At 48.2% G+C, this 11,881-nt stretch overlaps 1 protein-coding gene across 1 annotated transcript in view; it reads left to right on the top strand.

The window, feature by feature from the left end:
* The first annotated feature begins 337 nt into the window (after window positions 1-337).
* Window positions 338-11,881, top strand: part of LOC103192818 (interleukin-22 receptor subunit alpha-1) — a 55,102-nt gene continuing 43,558 nt past the window's right edge. The window contains exons 1-3 of the mRNA XM_007935875.1: window positions 338-397; window positions 898-1,646; window positions 1,692-1,803. Coding sequence (XP_007934066.1) covers window positions 338-397; window positions 898-1,646; window positions 1,692-1,803 — 921 coding nt within the window. The remainder of the gene's footprint in view (window positions 398-897; window positions 1,647-1,691; window positions 1,804-11,881) is intronic.

Raw genomic sequence — 11,881 nt, 5'->3', positions numbered from 1 at the left:
ACAAAGTATATGTGAACTGCTGTATGAAAAGTGAATTTACTCTGTAAATCTTCACCCAAATCCTAATAAAAAAAAAAAAAAAATGCCTAGACAGGGAGGGGGAAGGGTGGCACCGAAAGGGGAAGTTTTGAAAAGGCCCAACATTTAGTTCACATCTTAACCAAAGAGCAGTAGAATTTTCTCTTTTTATTTATTTTAATCTGGGGCAGCTAGGGAGTGTGTCAGAATCATTCAGTTGAGGGCCTGGTGAGTGAAGCTTGGCCACAGGTGAGACTCAGTGGGCAGTCAGGTGGGGTTGGGGGCTTTGAGGAGGCATTTGGGAGTGTCCCTGTGCCACATGGGGAGCATTGTCAGGATTCTGGCTCCAGGACTTGTGGGAAATCCCATTGACTGTCTGGTAACCCTCTGCGCCCTGCCACGCTCCCCGTAGCCTTCCCATTTACAACCGTCAACTCTGCTTCCAACAGGCAGCACCTGCCTCCTGGGGGGCGTTTGCTGGCTGCCACAGTCCACTGTTCCCACACATGTGGCAGGGAATTAGTGCCACCACTCTGCCCCACCTACATCTCTCAACCAATGAAGCCCTGACATCCCTCAGCCAATGACTGGCAGAAGCTGGTGGATGGACCCTCAGCCTGAGTGGAGCGCTGACGTTTGTTCCACGGCGGCTCCCTCAGCTCCCCAGCAGGATTTGGCTCCAGCTGCCCAGAGTGGAAGCTTGTTAATGACACCCCCTTTATTGGCTGCTTTCATGTTACCTGGGATCACTTCCCAAGGAAACTGCTTGCATTTGAGTCGTTCCCTCAGGGTCTATTTCTGGACCTGAAAAGTCATTTAAAAATTCATGTTTTGAGAAAGGCCTAAATTTTCTGCTCTTCTCTCCCCTCCCCCAATCAGGACTTTTCTGGACACGTCCCCGTCGTGGCAACCTTTCAGCCTAGTGACTCAGAGTCCCTAGATGACTTAATCCTCTGTTCCCAAAAGGAACTGACCAGAAGGGCCCGGCTGACCCCTGGAGTCAAGACCCCTGCTGCCCTGCAGGCAGGCTGTGAGGACAGGGCTGAGGAGGAGGAGGAGGTCACAGATGACAGCATCAGCTTCCAGCCCTACATTGAGCCTCCCTCCTTCCTGGGGCAAGGACACTGGATTCCACAGTGCTCTGAGGCAGATGGGGTAGACTCGGGGTGTTCCCAGACTCTGGGCCAGGCCGAAGGCTCCTCTGCTTGGGATTCTGAGGACAGAAGCTGGGCCAGCACGTTGGATTCTCCCTCCTGGGATGAGGCTAGGACCTCCGGCTCTTTGGCCAAGAAGGGGCCAGGCGAGGGGAGAGGCAGAGACGGGCGCTGGGAGCCCCTTCCACTACCTGAGTTCCCCGAGGACTCGGGCCCCGCGGAGGAGCCACAGGAGCTCTCCTCCTGGACCACCTGGGGCTCCTCATCTGCAGGGCGGCACCTGGGCCCCGGGGAGCCTCCCGTTTCTCTTTCCACGGTGACCTTCTGCTGGGACAGCAGCCTGGGAGAAGAAGAGGAAGAGGAAGAAGATGGGGAGGGGTCAGAAACTGAGGACAGTGGCACCGGCAGCTGGGGGCCTGAGGGCTCCCAGAGGACCGAGGGCATGAGAGGGCTGTGTGGGCATTACATGGCAAGGTGAGCCACACTCCTGCCTCGCCCTGGGTCTGGTGCGGCTGCCAGGGCTGCTGGCCTTCCCCAAGGACATAGGATGCCACAAAGACTTGAGAGCCTGCTTACAGCATGGAGGTACCGAAGGGTTCTCGTGGCACCTCTGGGCACCAACATGACACAGGTGAGGTCAGGTCACAGTGGGCATCAAGGGCTGCGTCCACTTAAGAGCTGTCTGGAATTAGTGGGAGGACTGATCTCACTGGAGGCACCTCTCGCCTCTCAGAGCCTCATGCCTCCCTCAAGCACCCTCTGACTCCCCCCTCAACAAACCCCCTATACCACCCCCTCCTAGTCTCCTAGTTCATCAGTCCCTAGGGCTGTGACCAGATGAAGAAAAATCCAGTTGGCTGAGGGTGTTGGAAGGAAAAGAATGCTCATCATTCCAATCTCAGTCCCTAGAGTCATGGAATTGCAGTTTTTCACATCAGACAGACCTGGGTTCAAATCCCAACTCTGCCATTTACTGGCTGAGTGACCTTGGGTAAATGACCTTCCCTTTCTGAACCTCAGTTTCCTAATCTGCAATACCGCCTGGGTGTGGTGAGGGCTCACGGAGATCTCAGATGCACGAGCACAGGGTCTGCCACATTGGTTCTCTGTATGTGGTGGCTCCGAGGAGACCCCTGAGCATCTCCCACCTGTGGCCCCCAAACTCACAGTGGCTGGAAGGTTTTTGCAGCCAGGGAGCTGAATGATCTTGGCACTGTGATCTGAACTGTGCCATTTAATCTGCCAGGATGTCTGTGTCTCCATTTGTGCAAAAAAGATCTTTGTACTCGTTTTGTCCTTGGGGCTATGTCGTTTTGAAGCCAATGTAAGTGTATAGAATTAAATGGCAGATCTGGAAAAGTTCCTAGAGGTTGTCTGGTGTGGGAATTCTCAACCCATGCTTCCGAAAGACCTCAGATTCCAGGGGAGGGGACCCTTTATCCCCCCATCCCCACCCCCACTTCAACCATAGCAGCCTTACTGTGCCCTAATTTAGATACCATGGCTATCTACGTAGGGTTTTGCTTAGGGGGGGTTCCACTGCTAAAGAGAAAGCAAACCACACTTACAATTGAACACCTGTCTGAAGGTGAACACCTGAAGTTGAGGCCCAGAGTGGTGAAGGGACTTGCCCAAGTCAACACCAAGGCTGAAGGTGCTGCCCTTTACCCAAATATCAAGTTATTGTGTACAACTCCAAGGGTGAAATTTTTTTTGTTTTGTAATTGTGAAAATATACCCAACAAAACATTTGCCAGTTTACAACTTCTATGTGCATAATTCAGTGGCATTACATTTTTCTTGTGCAACCATTATCACTGTCCTTTTCTAATTTTTTCTGCCACCATTAATATAAAGTCAGTGTCCCTATGCAACCCCCCTTCCCCTCTAACCCATGGTAACCACTAGTAATCTTTGGTTTCTATGTATTTGCTTATCTTATATAAGTGAGATCATACAGTATTTGTCCTTTGGCAGCTGACAAACTTCACTCAGCATGATGTTTTCAAGGTTCATCCATGTTGTGGCAGACATCAGGACTTCATTTCTTGTGATAGTTAAGGTTATGTGTCAACTTGGCTAGACCTGGTTTTGAGTGGCTGGGCAGCCAGATGTAGTCATTCCCCATATGAGACTGGTAGTCAACTCCATGGTGGGATCTGCTGTGAACAGCTGAGTAGCTGCCTTAGGGATGTGCTCTGCTTCCAGTATATAAGGAGACACTTTGAGAAAGGTCTTGAACTTTTTGGCATATCTGGATCCTGCATTTAGCTGAGTCTTCCTCTCAGTGGCCTGCCATGTTGTCTGCCGATCTATTTCTGGACTTGAACTAGTGGCCTGCCATGTTACTTGGTAATCTTGGGACTGTGTCGTTTTACTTGTTGACCTTGGGTTTGTCAGCCTCAGCAGCCAGCAGCTGCCTGAGTTAAGAGAAGCCTCCAGCTCCGGCCTGCTACTCCGGCCTGAGTTTCCTTTCCTCACCTAATCCCTTCGGCTGATTGCTCTTCTCTCTGGCTTCCTGGCTTTTAATCCCCTTTCTCCTGCTCTTCCCACCTGCTACTTTGGGCGTCCCTGAGTTGTCTCTCCTCACCTGTAACCCTGGGGCTGACTGCTCTTCTGTCCGGGTTTCTGGCTTTTATCCCCTTTCTCCTGCTCTTCTGGCCTGCTACTCCAGGTGGGCCTGAGTTTCCTCTCCTCACCTAATCCCTTCGGCTGATTGCCGCCTCCAGCTTCAGTGGGCCAGAAACAAGAGGCAGTGCTGATGCCCAAGGTCAAGGAGTCTTTACCCAGCCCCTAGAGCTGGCACTTTGAACTCTAGCCTCCTAAACTGTATGAGACTAAATCCCTGTTTGTTAAAGCCGTCCACTTGTGGTATTTCTGTTAGAGTGACACAAGAGAACCAAGACAGTTTTCTTTATGGCTGAGAAATATCTTTTTGTATGGACATACCACATTGTGTTCATTCATTCATTTGTTGATGGATATTTTGGTTGTTTAAGGATGAGATATATTATCTCTACCAAGTTGCACCAACCCTGGCCCATTGGCCATGTCAGCAAAGGGCCTGGGTCTCAGTCAGGATTCCCCAGGGTCACTGAACTGGAAGGAAACCACCGCTGCCTGGAAGGTCACTCTCTCTCATTCTCTTCCTCTCTCTCTCTCTCTCTCTCTCACACATGTGCACACACCCTCCAGGGGTTTCCCCTGCAATGAGGCTTGTCCATGTCATTGAGCTCAGAGGAGGAAGAACCAGCTAAAACCACTGAGCTGGGGACAGCTGTGACTCAAGGTCAGCTCCCAGGGAAATCCCCAGTGCAAGGCCAATGTTTCTCCTGGGACCCAATTGAGCTGCTTTATGGTAGTCACTTCGGAAAAACTAAAAGTTTCTATCACTATTATCTTAGAACTGTGTGATGGAACCACTTTATTCTTAACCCTTGGTATTTTTTTATTGAAGTGAAGTTCACACAACATAAAATTAATCCTTACTCTTTTTTTCAGTGCCCAATTCAATGACATTTAGTACATTTACAATGTTGGGCAACCATCCAAGACAATTTCATCACGCCAAAAGGAAATTCTATAGTCGATATTTTTTAAAGAATTGTTTTCACAGTTTCAAATGTCTGATAGAGGCTAAGGTTTCTAGTAATTCTAAAGTCCAGCTCCTTTATATTTATGTTTTATTAAGTGGAACAAAAAACTGTGAGAAGCATTAGAAAAGAATGTGATACTTTTTAAGGTGTGTTAAATGATTTGTTAAGGCGTGTTCAGCATTTAACTGTTTACAGAGCCCTGTCACATACACAAACAAGGGCAGTGGCCAAAGCTGTACAGCTTGGGCTCCAGGTCATATTTGAAGAACCTCAAGGAAAAGATGGATAGTACCTTAAATTAAAGCAACATGTATAACTCTTTGGAATAGCAGAGAAAAGTCTATATTGTTTTTAGGTATTTGTATTTATTTCTAATTTGTCTCTGTTGTATTATATTTAAATAATGTCCTAATGCATGTTGGTATCCACCCTAACCTGTTTTAATAAAAGCTCTGTTTCCAGAGAAAAAGAGGGTTGAAGGGAAAAGTGTGCGCTCGTATTTTTCAGACCTCTCACCACTCATCTAGCAGTTAAGTCCATGAGGGTCTTGGATTGGGTTTCCAGAAGCTGACCAAGAGACAAGGATTGTGGATATAAAGCAGTTCACTGGGGATGTGATTCCAGGAAAGACAGAGAGGGGAGGGGAGAAGGGAGCCCGGGTAAAGGAAGGCAGCCAATCAGGGTGCATCATCAAACACTTCATCGCTGTGGGCAACTAGGCTAGATCCCCTCGTGGAACTCCCGGGAGTCAGTGGAGGGCACTCTGCAGACTTGTTCCCCTGCCAGAGGCAGGAGCTGGAGAATTTACCTACCAACCCCCATCAGTCATGTGTTGGTCATGTGATCCCTCAGGCACAGTTGCAGGTACTTGCAGGAGGGAATCATCAGGATTTCCCTCACGGGGAAGGTGGGCACCCTAGGGATATAGGTTGGGCATCACCACCACCTGTTAGATTGAGGCTGGAAGTGTGTGCCCACTACACTAGCTACTCACCCAATTGCAACTATGATCCGCAGAAGGATATAAAACAGAGTGGTGGCCTTGCAAACCCAAACTCTGCAGTAGATCTCTATTGAAGAGGGTCTTCCAGTGCCCATTGATTCTCTCAGGGCCACATGGTGACTGCCCAGTGTGGTGCTTGCAGATTGTCACCACTTACTGGCACCAGACCCAGGCTGAGCTGATCCAAGTCTCTTTGCCTGGAATTCAGAAGTCTCCCTGGCTGGTTGGGCCTGGGACAGGTAAATTCCAATCTGCTGGCTATATTTATCATTTTGAGGAGAGGAAATGCCAGGCTGCAGACAACACAAGATTAGGGCCAAGATGTGGCCTTGACTTCCCTGAGATGCTTCTGCATCCTAGTAATAAATTCTGCAGTTAAGCCAACTCCCCGGGTCCTCTGTTGCCTTAACCAAATGTCTACTAGCTCACAAAACAAACAATGAATATCATGACTTGTGGTCAAGGTTTGGGTGTTTGCCTCCTTGAATGGATGTACAGTGGGATCCTTTGCAGGAGACGGGGCAGAATTTTTCTTTCCAGGCGCTCCTCCCCACCCTGGCCTCCCATGCCAGGTCATATTTTGAGTATCTCTAAGCCTGGCAGCTCTGGTGGTATACTGCCTAAGGCATTTGACTGAAAACCAGAAGGCTAGCGGTTCAAACCCACCAGCCACCCCTTGGAAGGACAATTGGGCAATCTACTTCCATAGAGCGGCAGCCTTGGAGCGGCAGCGTCGGAGGGGCAGCCTCGGAGGCTGCCACCTTCTGTGTGCTGCCACCTTCTGGAAAGTGATGGAATTGTCAAAACTGCCCAGATTCCCCTTGTCCTCACTAGAACAGCACTCGAGACCTGGGAGAGGAGAGGGTTGGGATAATGCATGCTACATTCTGAGAACTCCTTTAGGGAAGGGAGTGTTTTTGCTCCTGGTACCAGAACCTGGCAAGGGTGGAAGCTTAGTATTGAATGAACAAAAGGATGAGTGAATGAATGTATGAATCAGGGTCAGTGAGTTTGAGTGAAATCCCTAGATGGCACAAATGGTTTACACTCAACTGTTAACTTAAAGGTTCAATGGAATAGAAGAAAGGCCTGGCGACCTGCTTCCATTAGAATTACAGCAGAAAATCCCATGACACAGTACTGCTCCGTAACCCGTGGGGTCACCACTGGTGTGAATCAACTCAACCGCATCTAGCAACAAGAAGAAGGTGGAGCAGGAATCCCAAGGGGCTGGAGGTGCCAGAATTGTGTATAAGGTGGCCAGAGATCTTGCATTAGACAATCTCATGCTAGACCCCAAATTCCTGCTGCATTTGGAGGACTGCCCTCCCTCCCCCCAGCATCTCCTCAGAGGAGGGGATCAGGACTAAATGAATGAATCAGCCAGGGAGTGGGGAGAAATGGGAGACAAAGCCGTATCTTCACTCCCTCACATTTCCATCCTGGAACTGCTCCTTATACTTAGGACTTGATCACTGAGTGTTTCTTACATCTTTCCTAAGCTCGTGCCTGTGTGCACAAACCAACAATACCAAACTCACAGCCATGGAGTCGGATCCGACTCATAGCGACCCCTCCTTGGGTTTCCAAGGCAGTATCACTACAGAAGCAGATTGCCCAACCTTCCTTCCAAGGAGTGGCTGGTAGGTTTGAACCACCAGCTTTCTGGTTAGCAGTCAAATGCCTTAGGCGTACTGAGCCTAAAATCATGGGGCGGGGTTTTGTGTTTTAAAACATTGACTAGAATTTGTTTCTCTATCTAAACGAGTGAGCCAGTTACTCGGGACAATGAGCAAAGACCCATTCCAGCCAGGTGGCTCCGCCCATGAGTGTGTGATGATACAGAACTTACAGGCGTGATAGCTTTTTATAAATTGTCAAGAGGTTGTGTTTTTGTTTTTGTCATTCTTTTTTCCTTATTCGCTGTATAAGTGGGTTAAGAGAAGAAGCTGGCACCCTGAGGTAGGAATGCCTCTGAGCACCCAGTCCTGGTGGACAGTGCCATCAGCAGGCAGAGGTTGTCCTTGCAGGGGACATCCCACCCACTCAAAGCCATGGTTTCTCTGGGCACTACATGGGCAACTTCAGAAGCCAGATTAAAGCAGGGGCCCAGAGCCTCCACCCCACTTCCTCCTCTGAGCCCCAGGATCTTTCATTGAATCCCTCTCCTCTAAATAACCACCCTCAAGGCCTAACCTGTAGGAGGAAGTGACACTGACTTCCTCCATCCCTGGGAATCTACTACCAATTGAAATTTCTAAGTGAACATTTATTATTGTCCTCATCACCACCCCTCTCTATCCCCACACCCTATACACACTAGGACCCACACATCTTCAAGCCTGCCTTGTCTTCCATTTTTCATTGTGCGACAGAGGAGGCTCACAGCATGAAACTTCCTCCTCAGAAACGATCTTCAACTTGTTAAATCCTCACAGCAGTGCCAAGAAGCAGAGGTGATTATTTCCATTTTGCAGATGAGAAAGCTGGGGGTCAGAAGGTAAAGTGACTTGCACACAGCATGTAGGTGGCAGAGCTAGGATTCAAACCCAGGTTTGTCTGCCCCAAAGCTCATATTCTGTTCATGTCACTGGCTCCCAGGGGGCATGGGAAACTTGTTTCCCCAATTCTGCCATGAGAAGCAGGTTCTTTTTAATGTTTTTTTAAAGAACTGTGTAAGAAGCTTCCAGAACTCCTGACCCCAAGAGAGCTGGAACAATAAGCAAAGTCAATAGATCATGAGATTGAATGTGTGCTTATGTCACTGACAATAGTCATGAAGGGAATCCTGGGATGTCAGCAGAGATTTCCAACCCAAAAGTGTCATCAAAGTAAGCTGTTCAAGCTCAAAGGGCCCTTAGAGGCCTTCCAAACCAAGCCAAGAAACTGAGGCCCAAAGAAGGGATAAGACTTATTCAAGGTCACCTGGAGTCAGGTGAGGAGCTCTGGTGGCATAGCACCTAAGGCATTTGTCTGCTAACCAGGAGGCTGATGGTTCAAACTCACCAGACACTCCTCAGAAAGAAGATTGGGCAATCTACTTCCATAGTGATACTGCCTCGAAAACCTAAGGAGGGGTCATGACTCAATGGCAGTGAGTTTGGTGTTTGTTTGTTTGTTTGTTTTAGTCAGGTGCAGAGTTAGGACCAGACCCAGGCTCAAGACCTGAGCCATCTAAGTCAGTGTCCCCAATAGACACAATCCAGGCCTTGAAGTCAGATGGACACAAAAGTGAGGTGGCTTCTTAGCTTTCCTCCAAGAAGAGGATCTGGGGTGGATTGTCCATACGTCATTCCTTGCTCCTCCAGCACAGGAATGTCAGGGATGCCTTCACACTCTCTCACAGATGAGTCACCAGCCACACAGACAGCCCTTCCTCCAGGAAGCCTTCCTGTGAACACTCCACTGACTTTTTTCTTTCTAGATTTTTTAATTTTAAAAAATTTGTTATTGATGTGAAAATATACATAACACAACATTTATTAATTCCACATTTTCAGGTGTGCAATTTAGTCATATCACTTATATTATGTTGTACAACCACCACTCATAATTGTTGCCAAACTTCCCATCACAGTAAACAGACTATATTACTTGGTTCCACAATCAACACCAATGGAAGCATCAGTCAAGACATCAGACGACATATTGCACTGGGCAATATTCTGTTCATGTCACTGGCTCCCAGGGGCATGTGAAACTGTTCCTCCAATTCTGCTATGAGAAGAAAGCTCTTTTAAATGTTTTTATAAAGAACTGTGTAAGAAGCTTCTAGAACTGCTGACCCCAAGAGAGCTGGAACAATAAGCAAAGTCAATAGATCCTGAGCAAATCTGCTGCAAGTGACCTTTTAAAGTGCTGAAGAGCAAAGATGTCTCTTTGAAGACTCAGGTGTACCTAACCCAAGCCATGGTGTTTTCAACGCCTCATATGTATGTGAGAGCTGGGCAATGAATAAGGCAGACTGAAAAAGAGTTGATGCTTTTGGGTTGTGGTGTTGGAGAAGAATGCTAAGAGTACCATGGACTGCCAGAAGGACTAACAAGTCTATCCTGGACAAAGTGCAGCCAGAATGCTCCTTGGAAGTGAGAATGGCCAGACTTGGTCTCACCGACTTTGGTCATGTTGTCAGAAGGGACACTCCCTGGAGAAGGATGTCATGCTTGGTAAAGTGGAGGGTCAATGAAGAAGGAGAAGGCCCTTGTTCTGGTTACCTGGTGCCGCTCTGACAAGAATATACCACAAATGGGATGGCCTTAACAAACAGGAGTTAATTCTTACAATTTGGAGGCTTTGAGCCCAAGTTCAAAATGCCAAGCTCTAGGGGCTGGGTGAAAGTCCCTCAACCTTGAGGTCCAGCTCTGCCTCTTGCTCCCGGCCCACTGGAGCTAGAGGCATTTCTTCACTCAGACAGCTGCTGGCTGCTGAGGCTGAGAAGTCCCAAGGTTGACAAGTAAAAAGGCATAGTCCCGATGTTACCAAACCACACGGCAGGCCATCAATTCAAATTCACTGAAAGTCCCAAGGTCAGCAGAGCATGGCAAGCTGCCGAGCAATGACATGGCTGCATGCAGGGTCCAAGCGTGCCATAGGCTAGACACCATTCTCAAAGCTTCTGCTTATATACAGGAAGCATACCACATACCCAAAGCAGCTACTCAGCTGCTTGTAGTAGATCCCACCATGGAGTTGATTGCCAATCTCATCATGGGGAATACTACATCCAGCTGCCCAGCCACTCAACCAGGCCCAGCCAAGTTGACACACAAACATAACCATCACACGTGCATATGAGGTGACTGAAAAAACCATGGTTTGGGTTAGGTGCATCTCAATCTTCAAAGAGCCATCTTTGCTCTGCAGCACTATAAAGAGGCCTGTGATAGTTAAGTTGTGGCCTGTTAGGTTGGGCCTGGTTTTGAGTGGCTGGGCAGCTGGATGTAATTTTTCCCTATGATAAGACTGATAATCAACTCCATTGTGGAATCTGCAGTGAGCAGCTGAGTAGCTGCCTTAGTGATGTGGTCTGCTTCCAGTATATGAGGAGCGTTGAGAAAGGTTCTGGCTTTTTGGCACGCTTGGACCCTGCATGTAGCTGAGTATTCAGCAGCCTGCCATGTTTCCTGCTGATCTCAGGATTGTCTCTGGACTTGGACTAGTGGCCTGCCATGTTATTTGGTAATCTTGGGACTGTGCCATTTTATTTGTCCACTTTGTCAGCCTCAGCAGGCAGCAGTTGCCTGCCAGCTTCAGCGGGCCAGGAGTAAGAGGCAGAGCTGAAGCCCGAGGTCAAGGGGCTTTCACCCAGCCCCCAGAGATGGCATTTTCAACTTGGACATCTAGCCTCCAAACTGTAAGAGAATAAATCCCTGTTCGTTAAAGCCATACACCCACTTGCAGTATTTCTGTTAGCGCAGTACTCACCAAAACCAAACCAAACTCACTGCCATCGAGTCAGGTCTGACTCATAGTGACCCCTCCTTGGGTTTCCTAGGTTGTTTTACTATGAAAATAGATTGCCCAACCTTCCTTCTGAGGAGTGGCTGGTGGGTTTGAACCACCAGCCTTCTGATTAGTAGTCAAATGCCTTAGGCATTATGCCACCAGAGCAGCACTCTAAAACCAAACCCAACCCACTGCTATAGAGTCGAATCCAACCCACAGCGACCCTTCCTTGGGTTTCCGAGGCAGTATCACTACGGAAGTAGATTGCCCAACCTTCCTTCCAAGGAATGGCTGGTGGATTTGAACCGCCAGCCTTCTGATTGGCAGCCAAATGCCTTAGGCACTAAGCTACCAGAGCTCCAAGAGCAGCACTAGAGGTAACCAAAACAAGGCCTTTTGCAGCAGATTTGCCCAGTGCAAAACAACATCTGATTTCTTGACTGCTGCTTCCATTGGTGTTAATTTTGGATCCAAGTAATATGAAATATTTGTCGTCAATCTTTTCTCCATTTATTGTGATGCTGCTTATTGGTCCAGTTGTAAGGATTTTCATTTTCTTCGTGTTGAGGTGTAATCCATACTGCAGACTATATAGTTTTTAATCTTCATCAGTAAGTTTTTCAAGTCATCTTTACTTTCAGCAAGCAAGGTCGTGTCATCTGCAT

Source organism: Orycteropus afer, unplaced genomic scaffold (assembly GCF_000298275.1).
Source record: "Orycteropus afer afer isolate SDZICR_OR568_19922 unplaced genomic scaffold, OryAfe1.0 scaffold00031, whole genome shotgun sequence".
Lineage (NCBI taxonomy): Eukaryota > Metazoa > Chordata > Mammalia > Tubulidentata > Orycteropodidae > Orycteropus > Orycteropus afer.
The sequence above is the reverse complement of the archived record's forward strand: the minus strand, read 5'-3'. Positions and strand labels throughout refer to the sequence as shown.